Source organism: Dama dama, chromosome 15 (assembly GCF_033118175.1).
Source record: "Dama dama isolate Ldn47 chromosome 15, ASM3311817v1, whole genome shotgun sequence".
NCBI classification, from domain to species: Eukaryota; Metazoa; Chordata; class Mammalia; order Artiodactyla; family Cervidae; genus Dama; species Dama dama.
In genome coordinates this window covers 69,093,487-69,110,566 of record NC_083695.1, presented here as the reverse complement: position 1 = coordinate 69,110,566, position 17,080 = coordinate 69,093,487, and the positions used below count along the sequence as shown (strand labels likewise).

The 17,080-nt window shown below is 55.8% G+C and overlaps 1 protein-coding gene across 4 annotated transcripts; it reads left to right on the top strand.

The window, feature by feature from the left end:
• Window positions 1-5,092: 5,092 nt before the first annotated feature.
• Window positions 5,093-10,709, top strand: FGF8 (fibroblast growth factor 8). 4 transcript variants are annotated; one of them, XM_061163141.1, is made up of 6 exons: window positions 5,093-5,124; window positions 5,223-5,259; window positions 5,791-5,877; window positions 6,135-6,282; window positions 9,482-9,588; window positions 10,419-10,709. In XM_061163141.1, exons 1-6 carry the CDS (start codon window positions 5,093-5,095, stop codon window positions 10,707-10,709), a joined length of 702 nt encoding a protein of 233 aa, XP_061019124.1. The 4 variants fall into 4 exon arrangements, with proteins under 4 accessions (XP_061019124.1, XP_061019122.1, XP_061019126.1 ...); XM_061163139.1 differs by having other exon boundaries at window positions 6,102-6,282; XM_061163143.1 differs by lacking the exon at window positions 5,791-5,877.
• Window positions 10,710-17,080: the final 6,371 nt, after the last annotated feature.

Sequence of the window (17,080 nt, the reverse complement as noted above, 5' to 3'; positions counted from 1 at the left end):
GGTGGGGGAGGGCCATCCCAGGAGGTTATCAGCATCTAAACAAGGGGTCCGGGCCTCTGTCACCACTCAGGCTGATGGGCAGGGGGGCAGATAAGGGGGCTTAAGCAGCCTGAGGAATGTGCATCCCTGGCCCCATGAGGGGGCTCAGGCCCCAAGAGGACCTGTGAGGGGTAAGGTAGAGGCCAGTCTTTGCTCCTCCTACCAGTCATGCAGGCCATCTCTGAGCCAGCCTGGACCCTTAGAAACCTGATTCCAGGGGCCAGATGGAGGGGGCTGGCCAGATTGGGTGACAGGGAAACCAGAATCCGGGTGGCCTGGCATATGGGGGCAGAGAGGAGCCCCTGGGATTCAGCCTCCTGGGCTAAAGGGTTCCAGCCCCCTAGCCCTCCACCTGGTCTGGGGTGGGGGTGGAGGGGGCGGTTCTCTGGTGCCTGAATTCAGGTGGTTCTGGGGATTGGCTGCTGCTGTACCAGGAAGAGAAAGGGATGTACCTGATGTGATCATGAGTGTGTATATGACCAAGTCTGAGGTCAGTAGTTCAGCAGCTGTGTTGATGGGGCAGGGGGGTCTCAGTGCCCTACAAACAAACAAACAAACAAAAGGTTACCTCCTGAGACAGCCTGGGGCCCGACATGCTGAGGAGGGACACAGAAGAAGGCCTGGTGGGGCCAGGCCCACTCCCTCCCATACTGGCTTCTGGGCAAATGAGTGAACAAGTGGGAGGGGTCCCTGGATAACCAGAAGAGGTTGGCATTGGAGCAGGTGTTGGAAGGAGTGTTTCCACACCACAGAAAAGCACTCCCTTTTCAACACATCTCTGAAGGAAGTGCCCTTCTCCCTGTGGTGAGGAACAAACAGGTCCAGTGTTTAACCTCCCTTTTTCCTAGTTGAGGATAAAGGAAGATGATCCTTCTCTGTGTCGTAGTGGTCAGGGTCGCAGGCCTCTTTCTTTGCTGCAGGACTTTCCTGAAGTGCTTCCACCAGAAACACCGGGATGGAGAGGGCAGCCAGGATGGGACCATTCACCAACCGGAGGCAAGGGGTCGGGAGATAGAGGAGAAGGTGGAGTTGTCGCCCTCTGGTGGGAGAGGTTGAAACAGCTTGCGGCGGTGCAGCTCGCCGCGCCGCCTCTGTAGCGGCTCTAGGCGGGCGCCGCGGTGCAGGGGCCTACATACCCCGCCAGCGGTCTGCGCGACTAAGGCAGACTTCATTCGTTTGTTCGTTCATTCATTCACTGGAAGGGTTCCTGTTAGAACCCTTCCCTTCCTCCTCTCGTCTTTCGCCTCCAAAGTCCTCCGCACGTGCTCGGTTGAAGGTACGGTAGCCTGGCTGAGTGTAGGGAAAAGTCGGGGAATCCTTCCCAGCCGACATTTCTACCCCCAGCAAGTGGCCCCGCCCCAATATTTACCCCCCTCGACGCCGCTGATCGCTCATTGTGAGCCTTTCTAGTTTCTTGGCGGGTCCGCCCGCGGCCCTGGCCGGCGCCAAGCGCGCTCCTACCCGCGGTGGGGGCCCAATCCACATCCGCCTCATCCCGGAGTTTCTCGACCCGACGGGGCGCCCGAGGACTGAGCCGGGAATTGTTTTTTCTCCCTCCCCTCCCTCGCCTCTCCTCGATCCCCCTTTCTGCCCTCTCAGCGCACAGTAGGAGCGTTGCCCATTCATTTAGGCCTCTGAGCGCTGAGGGCTTACGCCGGGGTTTGCAGACTGCTGGAGGAGGGGCAAGACTGTATTTGAGGGGCAAAGGGGGACGACCAGACGGGGCCTAAAGTGCTTAACACAGTCTCTGCGATTTACATTTGAACAGTCGGCGGAGGGTCTGCCGCGCTTTGAACGCCCGGCGCAGGCTGCGCGTGTTGGAGCGCAGGCGGCCCTCGCCGGTTGGTGTGGATTTGAGGGGCCCAGAGTGGGCCAGGGGCGGGGGCGGGGGGCGACCGATGCGTTTGGAAAGAGGCTGAACGTGTGTGTTTGGGTCCTTGCAACGGTGTGTTTGCAGAGAGGGGCTATTTGTGTTGGCGAGAGGTGTGTGTTTGTGTTTGCAGGAGGCGAGGGACTCTGTGTGTGTGTATTTGTGTTTGAGGAGTGTGGGGGCGGCCGGGAAAGGTGGCCGGGCTGTCACTCAGCGATCAGGTTGACAGGCCCTCCCTCATCAGGGCCAGGGAGCTCTGATTGCAGATTCGAGGAAACAAAATAGCAATTGTAATTACGGGGCTTTGATAAGATAAAGGAAGGAGCAAGCCGGCCGGGAGGCGAGTAAGAGCAAGGGAGGAGGGAACGGCCTGCTGGGGCCCCGATGGAATATTTACATCTGTCATTCACGGGGGTGTGTCCTCGCAGTACCCGGCGCCTGATGCGGGGGTGTCCCTATTGACACCCCCTCCCCCATCTAGAGACGGGGATTTTTGAGGATATGAGAAGAATCCCCTCAAATGGACGAAGACCCAGCTGGGGGACTTTCTCAAAATGTAGAGGAATTCTCATCTGTAGAGGCCCCCAGGTATAGGTTAGGGTGTGGGACTCAAATCCTGACGGTCCACACGTTTAGGCCCCGGATGGCCCATCTCTGGGGGAGACTGAGGAGGGTGGATTAAGATCATTGAGGTTCAGCCCAGAACCTTCGGGGGCTCCAAACCAGGGCTGAACTCTGGTCTGAGCCAGGTGCTCTAGTCTCCACCCCCTACTCTGGGGAAAGGCAGGTGCCCAGAGTGACATAGGTTCTGACTCCAGGACTACACATGCTAAGGATGGGCTGGATGCCCTGACCCCTGCTTGGGTCCTGCTCCTTGCTGTTCTCATCAGACTGTTTTCAGAGGGCTGGTCCCTGGTGAGAAGACCCTTTTCATCCTCTGCCTCTCCTCTCTCCACTTATTTATTAATATATACAAATAAACATATTCAAGGGCCTCCTAGGTGCAGGGCATGAGGTTAAGATGGTGAATATTTTGCCTGCTTGAATTAGTGTACCTGGGGATGTAGACACCCAACAACTTCTAAGACAGAGGAGCTTGAATGAAGGAGAAATGCTGGTCTAGGCTGTGGGTACAGGAGCCCACTTCACTTGTCTTCCTCCAGTGCCCACCTCCCAGTGGGGTTAAGAGGAGATGGTGCAGACAGACAGACTTTAGCAAATACATGTGCTCAATAAATGGTGGTGCTTATGATCCTTATCTGTTGGGAGGGTGGTGAAGGCAAGTAAGTCTTCCTGGGGAGGCCCCACATGCACTGAGGTCTAAATGCTCAGCCAGTTTCCCCATTATTCATTCATTGAATACAGAATTGTGGAACCCTGCCCTGCTCTCCTGAGCTAGTAAGATATGGTCCTTGCTTGGAGGTCTGGGTGGGAAAGAGCCACTTGAGGGAACAGACTCAAGTGGGTAACAGGTGAGCTCAGGGAGTTTGCTTCTCTGGGGAGGGATGAGGTCTTGGGACAAATCTCCTGATTCTGTTTCCCCATCTAGACCTTGCTCAGTGTTAGCACCATGGCTGGGAGTGGGAAAGGCAGGCCACAGAGAAAGGGGAGGTAGGAAGAACTTGGTTGTGTTGCCTCTGGTCTCATGGTTTCCTGAGGCCACCCCAGCCCCTCCAGCCCAATCCCCAAGGACATGGGGGCTGGCAGTAGGGCAGGGGAGGTCTTGGGCAAGGGCAGCAGCTGGGCAAAGCATCATTGGCTCCACCTGCTCCCCAGAAGTATCTGTCTCAGGGCATCTCTGCCCACCCAAGCTGCTCTCAAAGAAGCACCACAGCTTAGGGGTTCCTGAAGCCCCTGCAGGTAGCAAAGGGCGGCTGTGAAAGGCTTAGACAACTCATTACCTTCTTTGATACTTCCCCCTCCCCCAGCGTTGACAAAGCACCAGTCGAAGTTTAGTACACAGTAGGTGTGTAAATACCTGTTCAGTGCACAAATAATGGGACTCTGAGCAAAAAAGACTAGGCAACCTCTTCTTTCCCAGGAAAAGCAGCTGAGGTTATTTTTGCGCCCACTGCCTGCCGCTTTGGGGAGGGCATGGTGGGGGCAGTGACTGGGGTTTTCCGTTTGGGTGGGCTCTCTCCTTTTTGGGTGGTGTGGTCAGGCTTCAGTCTAGCGTGTTGGGGGCGGGGTGGGGGGGAAGAAGCAGGGGTGATGGTGATAATGAGAGAAGGAAGCAGGAAGGGAGATGTTTCTCGATCTCAGGGCCTTCTTGGTGACTGACCGAGGCAGGAGAGACCGGCAAGGCAGAGTACTCAGCAGAAAGATGGGGGTGATTGTCGGTTCCCGGTTGCACAGGCACGCACTGCCAGAGGAACGCGCGTAACCGTTCACCCCAGTGTCAGCGCCTACTTGCAGGCGGCAGCCCCGGACAGACAGAGCACAGAGTAGGTGGCTCAGAGAACCGCCGTCTAGCTTGAGGCTTAAGCGGACCGGGTCCCACGGTGCAGACCGGGCGCCTTCCCACTCGGGCGCCCGGGGGGTCCAGGAAACCCCATCAGAGGGGCTCGGGACTCCACGGGGTGGGCGGCCGACGCGCCCCCCCATCCCCGCGCGCCTGGACCCCAAGAACGCGCAAGGGGACAAGTCTGGGATGCAGAGAGGCGCCCAGACGGGCCGCCCCCGCCCCTTGCAGCGGGTCCCCAGACCCCTCCCCTCACCCAGACCCCCAATCCCCGACCCTCCGACCGCCCCGCCCCGGTCCGCCCCGCCCCCGCCCCGGGCTGCGTCCCGGCCCCCGCTCCCAGCCGGGGGCTGCGGGCTCCGGCCGCCCGCCCCGCGCTCCCCCCTCGCGCCGGGTGCGGCGCCCCCCGCCCCCCACCCCTCCCCCTCCCTTCCCACTTACCCACCCCCCCCCTGCCGGCCGGTTACCCTCCCTCCCGCTCCGGCTCCTCAGCAGCCAGCGGCCAACGGCTCCGGCTGCGGCGCAGAGGCACTCGGCGCGGCGCGGCGAGCTCGACATTCCCTGGGACCCGCGGAGCCGAGTCCCGATCGCCCGGGCTCCCGCCCTCGAACCACCCTCGAGCCCCCCTCTGCCGCCGCCGCCGCCCTCGGCTCGTCGGTCCGCTGCCTCCCGCGAGCCGGCGAGATCCCGCCGGGGCTGTGCGTGCTCCCCGGCCGCGCGCCATGGGCAGCCCCCGCTCGGCGCTGAGCTGCCTGTGAGTACCGCCGCCCCGCGCCCCCGGCCGCGCGCCCGCCCGCCCGCCCGCCGCTCACCCCGCGCCCCTCTCTCCCCGCCCGCTTTTGTCTCCCACAGGCTGTTGCACTTGCTGGTTCTCTGCCTCCAAGCCCAGGTAAGGCGCACTGCGCCGGGGCCGGCGGGGCACGCCGGGGGGCGAGGTCGGGCAGGCCGGGGCAGGAGGACTGACCCCGCGGCCGCGCGGCGGGCTGGAAGGGCTGGGAAGCATCTTAGGACTGCAACCCCTAACTATCCCGAGGAGGGGTTAAGGACCAGAGAGGTAGCGCCGGCCTCAGGTCACACAGCCTGTGAGTGGCGCGAGGCTAGAACCCGAGGTTTCGGAGTCTGGCGCTGTCTTCCACGCCTCCCAGCCAGGTGGGGGTGGTTGGGGAACTCGGCGGCAGCCACTCCCGGCCGCGCGGAGGAAGGGGGCATTCGGGGCCAGGGGGTGTTCGATGTCAAAGGTCCGGTGACTGCCTCAGGGACCCTCTCCGCGGCTCTCTGGGGGGACTTGCTGCGGGTCTGGCCGAAAGATCAGGTGCCCGGGTCTTCTGTGGTCTCAACATTTGCTCCGTGAATTTGTCTTTATAAATGTCAGGGGTCGGGCCGCGCTGCCTCCCGACTTAAAAGCGCCCTGCTCTTCTAGGAAGGCCCGGGCGGGGGGCCTGCGCTGGGCAGGGAGCTCGCTTCCCTGTTCCGAGCTGGCCGGGAGTCCCAGGGTGTTTCCCAACAGGTGGGTCCAGATCCTTCCCCATCCCGGGCGCATCCATGCTAGACTGGGTCTGTGCGACTTTCCTGGGTAGGGTGGGGGTGGTCCGAACTGGCATGTTGGGGGGACCCCAGCCCCTGCCGGCTGCCTGGGGCAGTGGAGGGAGGTGCCGGGTGAAGGGGGCCACTCGGGCCCCTGGGCAGGGTAGCATTATAATGGCGTGTTGTGTATTTTTCAATTTCCTAAAGGTAACTGTTCAGTCCTCACCTAATTTTACACAGCATGTGAGGGAGCAGAGCCTGGTGACAGATCAGCTCAGCCGCCGTCTCATCCGGACCTACCAACTCTACAGCCGAACCAGCGGGAAGCACGTGCAGGTCCTGGCCAACAAGCGCATCAACGCCATGGCAGAAGACGGGGACCCGTTCGGTAAGGAGCTGCACTGCGCTGGGGTTAAGGTAGCCTGCGGAGCGCGCCCCTCGTCCCCAGGCTGGCCTGCTGTGACGGGACCCAGCAGTCGCATCTGCGTTGAGCTGAGGCCTGCAGGCTCCCCAGCTCAGAAGGGAAGGAGTTAAGGCCACAAAGCATCTTGGGGGTCAGCTGGAGAAGAGAGGGCTGGAGAAGGGACCCCAGGGAGTACTTGGCCCATAGGTGCCCTTTCCTGCCCAGCAGATGAATGAATCCAGGAATCTCCCTTTCCACCTCCCCCTCTCATACCCCTCTCCACTGCAGGTGGAGGCAGAGGGTTCAGGGGGAGGGGGCCCAGGTTTAAGGGAAGCTCTTGAAAGAGGATATGTCACCAGGGCCCACAAAAGGAGAGTGGGAAAGAGAAGGGAGAGAAATCCCCTCAACTCTCCCAAGTTGGGTGTGCGGTGTACTGCGAACCTTAAATACTTTGATCAGGAGGGTCAATTACACATGGGGACTAGGCTAGGAAAGGGGCCTTCCCCACTTCACTTGTCCAGGAACCCAGGCGGTCGGTCAGAGCGGGGCTCCTGGCTCCCGGTGGGGTGGTGAGTGCAGGGAGCTACTGTGGGGTGGAGAGGCTGAGGACTGATTGATTTCTAAAACATTCAATATTCCTGCCTTGAAACAAGGCCAATTTCCAGAGTCCTGGATGTACCAAGAGAAAAGCAAGTCCTCTGGGCGGCTGGTGTTGTTTTTAGAGAGCGATTATTGTGAGTTTAAAAACCTTTAAATAATGACCAAGTTAAACAAGCATGAAAGGAGAGGGGAAGACTCTATTAAAATGTAATAAAAAGGTGAAGCATTTTAAGAGCTAAGAAGAAAAATGAAGAATGATATAAAACAGAAAAAGAACGAGCCTTTTTTTCAGATGTGGAGTTTGAAAGGAGTTGCAAGTCTGTAAATGTTAAAAGAGAGGTTCAAGATTGTTCTCTATGAATCTCTGGAGAGACCCCCGTGTCTGGCAGAGCGATTAAAACTCTTCTTACTTTCACCTTTTTTAACATTTCCTGAATACTTTCTCCTCTTCTCGAGCCAGTTTGGGGGATCGAGTATGTCTCGCTGCATTTTTTCTGCATCGACGTAGCTGACTTCCCTTCAAAGCTGGAGAAGGAGACATAATTTTCCTGGGATAAATCTGTCACTGGGGTGGAAGAATAGGTTTGAAAATGTTAAGCTTTCCAAAAGCCCGGTCGGGAAAGCCGCTGTAAACTGCCGCCCCAGCTCCCCAGCTCCATCCAGGAAGGAGAGTGGGGGCTTTCTGTGGTGGGGGTGGGGGCGGCCTGCCTGGTGGCCGAGCTCCCCCGCTGGGCTGGCAGGGCCAGCCTGCCGTCCCTTTGTCCCTTCAAACTGGCTGCTCGTTGCCCTTCTCAGCTTCCAAGGAAAGGGAATGAATGCCTGGCTCCTCCTGGGTTTGCTCCATTGGAGCAAATGGTCCAGCATCCTTGGGATTTGGGGAGGGAAGAAGACGCTAAGCTGGTCATGGGGGGATTCATCTTCAGACATCAGAGGTCTGATGCCCACTTCTCTTCATACAGTTATAGGAGGCTTCCCAGGTTCCCTGGTCCCTGCCTGGTGGGCAGGAACAGGAGCTGGAGGACCCAAGAGCAAAGGCTTAGGGTGTATAGCCAGGACAGGTAGAATCTGGGGGAGAATGGCAGAGAATTCCCGGGGGCTTCCTTATGGGCCCCAGGAAGGGACAGAGGGCTCCATTCCTTTCTGCCTTGTTTGGTCAGACCCCCCTCTTCTCCAGTTGGTGTCCTTCTTCACCCTTAAAAAATAGTTGTTCCTTGCCCTGAAAAACAGAACAGGAAAGGGATGGGCAGACTGGCTGGATCCAAGAGGAGCTGGGTGGGAGGAGAGGTGACAGCTGCATTTCCCTGGCTGACTTGGAGCCAGACTGGGGACTTGGCTACTGGGTCCCAGCTCTATGCTTCTGCAAAGGGAGGCAGGCAGTCACAGGCTGGGTGGTGAGGGCTGCCTTGCTGACCTGTGCCCATCACCTCCCATTAGTTTCAGGGTCAGAGAAGGTGCCACCTTGTCAGAATAAGCTGGGAGGTAGCCCTGGGAGTCCCCAGACTTCTTTCTCAAGGAGGTAGAAGGCTGAAGGAGGGAGGGCAGGAGATCTAGCCCCTTTGGTTCCATCCCAAACAGCTAAGTTGGTCCCCACTCTCAAAGGGAGGAGTTGTGCAGAGAGTGGGTAAGGGCCAGGGCTTCTGTGGCAAGCTGGCTGTCTAAGGGAAGAGGTAAGAAGGCACAGGATTCAGCTCCCTGTCTCCTGGCTCTTGAGTGAGAGGCAAGCACACATGATTTTCTCTTCTCCTCCCCTACAGAAAGTGTTTGGTCACTGGCGTAAGAAGCCCAGTGATGCTAGAGGGGGTGCAAGAGAAAAGACTATTGAGTTACTGATTTCTGAACACTGAGGCTGGGGTCTGGGGTGACTAGGAAGTATGGGGAAGAGATAGTATCCTCCTAGCTGGTGTCTGAGGTTATAGGAAAGCAGCCAGCCATAGGCTGTGTGTGGAGGGAGAGCTGTCCTCATCCCTGTCACCTTCTCAGCAGAGCCGGGGTGGAGGGCGGGAGATGTGGGGTGGGGCAGGGTGGAGTGGGTTGGGGTGGAGGGTGTCTGGGGATGGCCAAGGCTGTGGGTTGGAACCCAAGGTATCAGAAGCAAGAGAGAGTGCTTTCGTGTTTGATCTCAGGAATGGAGGTCACCACTGCACCTGGATGTTTGTAATAATCTGTAAGGCACATACGTATAATATTTTGAGTTGGAAGAATCCTCATAGATCTTTTGATTGGCAGTGGAATTCTAGTCAAATTAAATTTTACTTGAAGCCTCGACACAAAAGTCATTACTGTCTGGTTATAAAAGAGGATCTTCAGTTTGATGGCTTTAAGACCCCTCTGCATAAACCAGTTCAGATACCATGATCTCATCCATTCCCCCTCTGTAAACCCAGGCAAGGGGCTGGAAGCCCAGAAAGGGGACTTGACCTTTCCAGGGTTGCACAGCATATTAGTGGCTGGAGCCCACAGCCTGGGCATCTGGCCCTTGGAGCAGCTGCTTCTGGGATGGGCCAGCTAGGGTAGGGACGTGGAGCACTGGAGGTCAGGAAGCTGCCAATAACCACCCCCACCCCACCCCAACCTTTCCTGACAGCAAAGCTCATTGTGGAGACAGACACCTTCGGGAGCCGGGTTCGAGTACGAGGAGCTGAGACAGGCCTCTACATCTGCATGAACAAGAAGGGGAAATTGATTGCCAAGGTGAGGTCCTAGAAAGAAGTGAGGGACTGGCTGGGGTCTGGGGAGCAGGCTGGGCTGGCTGAGCTCCTCCAGGATCCCAACAAGGTGGGCAGAGAGGCCGAGGGCCACCTTGGGGTTACCTAATGATTGTGGGGGGGGGAGGTGGAGGAGGTAAGGGGGGAGGTAACTGAGAGATGAAAAGCTATAAAGGCAAAGGAGGGAGAAGGAAGGCTAGGGAAGGGGCTGGGGAGGGGGTGTCGGTAAATTCCATATATCTTTTTAACAAATCGCCAAATTGCTTTGCTATTATGTCCAATTACATGGTACCAGCATTTGGAATGTTCAGTAAGCCGAGGGCCCAACCCCTCAGCCGAGCTCTGAAATGGCCCCATTAGTCACGGCTCCTCTCCAGCCTCGAGCTCCCCGCTTCCCTGGCTTCTGGGGCCTGGGGCTCAGCATCTCTTCACCAGCCTTCCCTCCCCCATAGGGTGGTGGCCCTGGGGCTGCAGGTCAGCATCCTGAGATGGCTGAGGGGGGCAGGTGGGGAAACGGGTGCTAGCAGCTTGGGCCAGACTGGTGGGCAGAAGGCCAGGGTGGGCAGGGGCTGGGCCCCCTCTCGGCCCCTCTGTGTTGGGGCCCAGCCTTTCTGTAGACAGCCATGTGTCACTGCTACCCGGGAGGACAGGAAGTTGCCGGGTGGGCTGTGAGTTGTGAGGGATTAGAGAGCGGGTGCCCACCCTGCCATCTGCTGGGGTGCCCACCTGCTGTCTGGGGCCGCCTGCCCTCTGCCTAGGATGGGAGGGGGCTCCGGACAGAGCCGGGTGACACCGTGTCTGCCCCCCACCCTGCAGAGCAACGGCAAAGGCAAGGATTGCGTGTTCACGGAGATTGTGCTGGAGAACAATTACACGGCCCTGCAGAACGCCAAGTACGAGGGCTGGTACATGGCCTTCACGCGCAAGGGTCGACCCCGCAAGGGCTCCAAGACCCGGCAGCACCAGCGCGAAGTCCACTTCATGAAGCGGCTGCCCCGCGGCCACCACACCACCGAGCAGAGCCTGCGCTTCGAGTTCCTCAACTACCCGCCTTTCACGCGCAGCCTGCGCGGCAGCCAGAGGACTTGGGCCCCCGAGCCCCGATAGGCCCTGCCGGCCCCTCCCCGCCGCTCCCCGCCCGGGTTTCCTCTTTGCAGGACGAGGTCTGCGCTACTGAAGGCTGGGGAGGAGCCTGGGGAGGAGCCGGGAGAGCCCTGGGCTCTAGTTGTGGATAATTGTTTGCTGTTGGGTTTTTTGTTGTTGTTGTTTTGTTTTGTTTTTTTAAACAAAAGAGAGGCTCTATTTTTGTATTCCACTAAGCTGTTGTGTCTGACTTCTTCACTCTCACCTAGGCTGGTGAGTGGCCTAGACTGGGATTCTGGCGGGGGTTTTCCTGGGGGTGGGGGGCCTTTTCTCATCCCGCATAGGTGCTCCTGGGACCCCAGCAGTTGCAGGGCAAGACTACTAGATGGTCAGGGGCTCCTCTGAACCCCTAGGTGGGGGCAGAGAGGAAAGGGACTGGAACTTTAGGTCAGGTCTTTCAAGAGCAGGTGTCAGTGGAGGATGGTTGTGTACTAGCTGCTATTAAATGACTGAAATACTTATTTAATTGTATTAAAAACGTGTGTTGGAGAGTGGGTCCTGCTGGGGTCAGCCCCCTCCCCCTGTGCTGCTCCAGGCGGCAGGCGGCTGAGACCTGCAGCGAATCAGGCAGCAGCTCTGACTGGAGTTTCGCTTCCACCTAAGGATCCACACCTGTTACTGGAGGGGTTTTCCTGGGAGAACAGAAACAGGGAAAGGGGCAGGAAGAGGCTCTTAACTGGTCTTGGGGCCTCTCAGTCATGGACTCTTAATCGGAGCTGATGGTAACACTTCCCCAGGCCATCTCTGGGTCAGAAATGATGACTCTGCTAGGACTGGAGCAAATCATGGATTCAGTGGGTCCTTTAAAAAGTACCTTTCTGTGTGCCTTGGTGTGTGGGGGAACTAGTGCCTGCGCTAGTTCTGAGTATCAGACTCCAGAAGATGCAAGAAAAGAGCAACTGCCAGGGTCCAAGGTAGGGGTATGTTGTGTGGGGGTGGGGTATGTTGTGTGGGGGTGGGGTGGGTGGGGTAGGGCACCACAATGCTGGTGCTGTCATTTGCGACCTGAAACAAAGTGTTCACTTTGGGATATTTAGTTAGCTGTGAAGGTGCTGAGCAGAAGGTGCTGAGTTCAGATGTTGCAAAAGAGCCCAGGAGACTGAGGTCCAGGGAGAGGCTGCCAACTTTGGAGAGACCAGGCCTAAAAGGAGATGAACTGGGATTGTGGGGGAAGGGAAGCTACAAATCTAGAGCAGAACTCGAACTCTGGGCAGGAGGAGAAGCAGCAGGTGGTATGTCAGAAGGACTAGCCTGTGAGGAAGGACTGCTGTGGAGGAAGGAAGACCAGGTCATGCCATGGCAGTGGTAGAGCAGGTCATTCATAGCAAGGGTAAGAGAATTCGCCTGTGGTGGGTGGAGGGGTGGGTTCTCAGAGGTGCAGCTGTGAGATTGGCATCCCACCACCCTGAGCAGAGCCCAAGCCCAGAGGCCGCAGATCTCCTGAGGTCAGAGCTGGCCCAGCTATCATAACTGAGGCCTCTCATTCTGGCTACTTATGCTGCCTTCTTTGAGCTGGTCCCACAGCCCAGTTAGTGGACCAGTCCAGAAACCTCTTTCCTCTGGGTCTCGGTTCTTTGGTGCTTTTGGGAGGGCAACCCAAGGCTTCCTGACCATGTGGGTCTCTCAGAGTTGCAGCTGCAAGTCCCAGGCTCAGGCCATCCAGGTGGATCAGGAATCCCAGGGCTCAGTGGGAAGCCTTGGAGTAGAGAGGCTGGGGTACCATTGGACCTCTTCAGACCTGCTATGGGGGTGCAGGCTTCTGGATAGAGTAGATTTCTCTCAGTGCACAGGTACCAGGGACGTGGGGACCTCTCTTCCAGCTCCCCCAGCTCTTAGTGCCTCCCCTTCTGCTCCATCCCCTCCCCTCCCCCTTTAATTAATTCTGGGTGAGCAGCCTGGCTTTATTGTGCAAGGAGCTGGGGTCTCACTGTGGGAAAAGTCACACCTTCTGAGCAGCTTCTGATGCCATGCAAATGAAGAGACCGTCCAGGAAACGCTTTCATCTGCACGGCCGCCTGTCCAGCCCCCAGCCCAGTAATTACCCACATTTCATTTGTTTGAGAGCAATTCCTGGGAGAAACCACAGGGTAGGAGGGAGTCTAGAGGGTGAATGGAATGCCAGGCTGTCCCTGCCTGTGATCCTGGGACCTGGCTGGGCCAAGGTGGTCACCAGCTAGGCCAAAGCTACCCTGAAGTCCCCTGGCTAGGGATGCCTGAGTGCTCCAGGGTTGTGGGGTGGAACTGTGCCATGGTTGTGACAAGGGAGAAGTGGGTTGTCCAGAGAGCTGAACCTGCCTCCTGGAGAAGGGAGAGATGGCTGGTGGAGGAGTGGAGGTGGACAGGAAGGTGGTGATATGATCCTTGAGGTGGCCTGGGGCTTTGGGAAGGAGTTGACTCCCAGCAGGATGCCTGACAAGGGACCCTGGAAGCTGATGCCAGAGCAATGGGGCAGAGATGGGCCAGAGCACCCACCACCTTGTTTATCTTTGCATTGCTGCCTCCACAGAACCCTCACTAATAGGGTTTTACAGCCCACTCAAGCTGCAACTGGCCAAGAATCAATCATTACCGGCACTTAGTGGTTTGATAGTTAACAGCCTGAACTGAAGCCAAACTGGTTGTTAACTGTGATAACAACTGATTTCAAGGGGTTATTGCCGGCCCAATATGCTCAGCCCATTTATTTCGGGGAAAACAAGCAGGGAGCTGTTGCAAAGCCCAGAAAAGGGAGGAGGACTGGGTTTTTCTGCAGCCAAAAGGCCTGCCGCTCTGTCTCGGAGTGGGTGCTGGCTGTGAGAGTCCTGGGGCCTGGCTGAGGCATGCGTGGAGGCCTGTCTGCCAGAATTCACTGAGGATCTGTGCATGGGTCTGGGTGATCCCCACAGGTTCTTCCTTCTTTCCAGCTTTCACCTCACTCTGATTTCCCATGTCCCCTTTCCTCCTCTTCTTACAGCAGTGATCCCCATGAGGCCCTAACATGGACAGCGCTCCATGAGGAGGAGCCCAGCCCTAGTGGCCAGGCCTCTGCTTGTCCCCACTCAGCAGGCAGGGCTGGACCTTTTTACCCATTCCTTCCCACCTGGGGCTTCCAGAGCCTAGCCCAGTCCAAGCTAGAACTTTGCCTTTCATTTCAAAGCCAGTGTTGACTCCACCCAAGCCTTGACTAGAAAGGATACCTGAGAGGCCTCTCCTCTCACTCCACCAGGTCCTGTCCATCCCCACCTGCTACCCTCAGCTGAATGGCCACTGGTGAGGCTATGGCCAAGCAACCTTCTAGAAAGCTGCAGCAGCAAAGGACCCCAGGAGTTCTCCACCTTCTACAGATAGACAATCTGAGGCCCAGAAGTCACAGAGCCAGCATGAAAACTAGTATGAAAAAGTCAGGTTTTAACTCCCAGACCCAGGCTGCCTCTTGAGGACTGCGGGTCTTTTTCTAATTCATTTATTCTAGTCACATTCATTGAGTGCCTATTACATGCCAGGCTCTGTTCTAGGTAGATGGGACAGAGCTGGAAATAAGAGACAAACCTCTGTTATTATGGAGCTCATAGTCTAGTAGGAGGGTGGAGGGTGGGGTGAGAACAAACGGTGTATAGTTTATCAGACCCTGACAATCCCTACGGAGGAAACAGAGGGAATGCGTGTGGAAGGCAGGGCGGGGTCATGGCAATGTTAAGTAGGGTGGTCAGAGAAGACCTCGCTCAAAACCTAGTGCCTAGGCAGACACCTGATGGCACTAAGATCTGCACCTGTCTGGGGGCGGAACCTTCTGGGTAGAGGGACCAGCAAATACAAGCTTAGAGTGTTGGGGCAGAGGAGCAAGGCCAGTGTGGCTGGAGCAGAGTGAAGGCAGGGTATAGGTACATTGTGGGTAGTGTGAGTGTAGTGGGGCAGGAGGATGACGGAAGCTGCAGTGACACGTAGAAGAGGTGGTGGTGAAGGCAGGTCATGTAGGGCCCTGGAAAAGACTCATCTTTAGCCTGCATGAGACAGCAAACCGCTGGTGGTGTTTTGAGCACTAGAGTGACATGATCTGAATTCTTAAGGACGTTTTTTATTCGGGTTTCGTTGCTTTACCGTGTTGTATTAGTTTCTCCTGTAGAGCAAACGGAATCAGCTATGCGTGTGTGTTAGTCGGTCAGTCTTGTCCGACTCTTTGCTATCTCCATAGACTATAGCCCACCAGGCTCTTCTGTCCATGAAATTCTCCAGGCAAGAATACTGGGGTTGGTAGCCATTTCCTTCTCCAGGGCATCTTCCCAACCCAGGGATTGAACCTGGGTCCCCTGCATTGCAGGCAGAATCTTTACCATCTGAACTACCAGGGAAGCCCCTATGTTCATACATATATACCCGCATGCATATTGACCCCAAGCTCCCAATTCATCCCACCCCCACCCCCTGCTCCCTTGGTATCCATATGCTTGTTCTCACCGTCTGTGTCTCTGTTTCTGCTTTGTAAATAAGAGACATGATCTGAATTAAGTTTTATTAGTAACAAGATTACTTTGGCTGCTGTGTTGAGTATAGATGGTAGGGGGGTAAGGGATATTAGTTATGAAGTTTTTGCAGTAATCTTGGCGAGAGGCTGGAATTTGGGACTTTTTCTTTTTGCAAGTAGAGAAGTGGATGTGGTTTGTGACAGAAAGAGGAGTCTAGGGGTTTCCAAAGTTTCTAACCTGAGTGACTGAAAGGATGGAGAGGCCCTTTATTGAGATGGAGGAGATTCTAGAAGGGGATGATTTTGAGAGAAGAGGAGTTTAGTTTTGGATATGTTAAGTCTGAGCTGACTAGATAAATATTCAAGTGGAGGTGTTGAGTAGGCAGTTGTATGTGAGTCTGGAATTCAAGGGAGAGGTCTCATGTGAAGATATAAAGTTGGGAGTATTCAACACACAATTTTTGAAGCCAGGGGATGGAATAGATTTCCCAGGGAGTGAGCATAGCTAGAGAAGAGGAGAAAGCCAAGTCCGAGCTGTGGTATCCTCCAACACTTAGAGGTCAGTATGAAGGGGAGAATCAGCAAATATTGTGGCCTGTGAGGTAGGTGGGAGGAAAACCAAAAGAGTGTGTGTCCTGATGATATAGGAAAAGCACAACAGTTTCTGAGCCCAAAGCTTTAAGTGAGGTTTGGATAGAGTTTTCTTGTCATCCACTCTCTCACTTCCCTCCTATCCCCAACCAGTCACAGGGCCAAGAGAAAGTGGCCAACCAATAAGAGGGTGTTGGTTCCACCTGGGGGTCTCCTTGACTCTTCTTTTGGCCTCCCACTGTCTCTCGTCCCACTGCTGTTACCTCCAAAACACATCTTAGATCTAGCCCATCTACTCTTCTGCTCATCCACTGGCCACCTCCCTGGTCTAAGTCATCATCAGCTCTTGTCTGGCTTATGGCAACAGACCCCTAAATGCTTTCCCTGATTCCTCTCATCTCTCCTTACAATCTTTTCTGTACTCAGTAACCAGAATTTCCAAAACACAAATCTGATCATGTTACTTCTTCCATATCAAGAATTGAATTCAGACTCCTTTCCATGGCCTTTGTGGTCTCCACGCTCTGGCCCCGGTCTGTCTATCTAGTTGAAAGACTTAACCTTTCTCCCTGTCACCCACTGCATCCTGGTTACACCTCCTCCTAGCTTCTCAAACAAGCCAGGCTCCCATCTGCCTCAGAGCCTTTGACTGCTTTTCTCTCTGCTTGAATACTTTTCCTCTAGTAAACCCTCTAGGAGGGTTTACTGGTCATTATATAGGTCTCTGCTGTCCTCTGCTTTCTCTGCTTTATTACACTTATTACTATCTGACATTATCTTGTGTTTTATTTATTTACTCACTTTTGGTCAGCCTATTCCTCCCAAGAAACCAGGGACTTTGACTCCGTTCATGATGAATATCTACTGCCTAGAACAGTGCCTGGCACATTGTAGGTGTTCACTTAACATTGGTTGAGGCAATCAACTAATAAAGTAAGAGTAGATGTGGAGGTTGTTGAATGGAGAAGGTGGGTTGGGGGTTCTCTGTGTCCGGGACTTGGGTCAGGATTTAGGAAATGCCTGAAGGTCAAGGAGACTTGAGGATGGTCCTGGGATGGGTGACCCTCTAAGCCCATCTGGACATCATAGTCTTACTAAAGAGGATCCAAGTCTTCCAGTACAAGCTCACCCCCATTTTCTCAAGCTGAAATGAGTATCTCCAGAACCTGATAAACGAGCATCTAAGGGGGCCTGTTGGGATGGATGTCTCAGAACTTCCCCAGATTCTGCTTCCTTTCCCGCTGCTGGGTTTCCATAGCAACCAGAGGATTTAAAAGGAGAGAGTGAAGGGGAATTAAGAGCC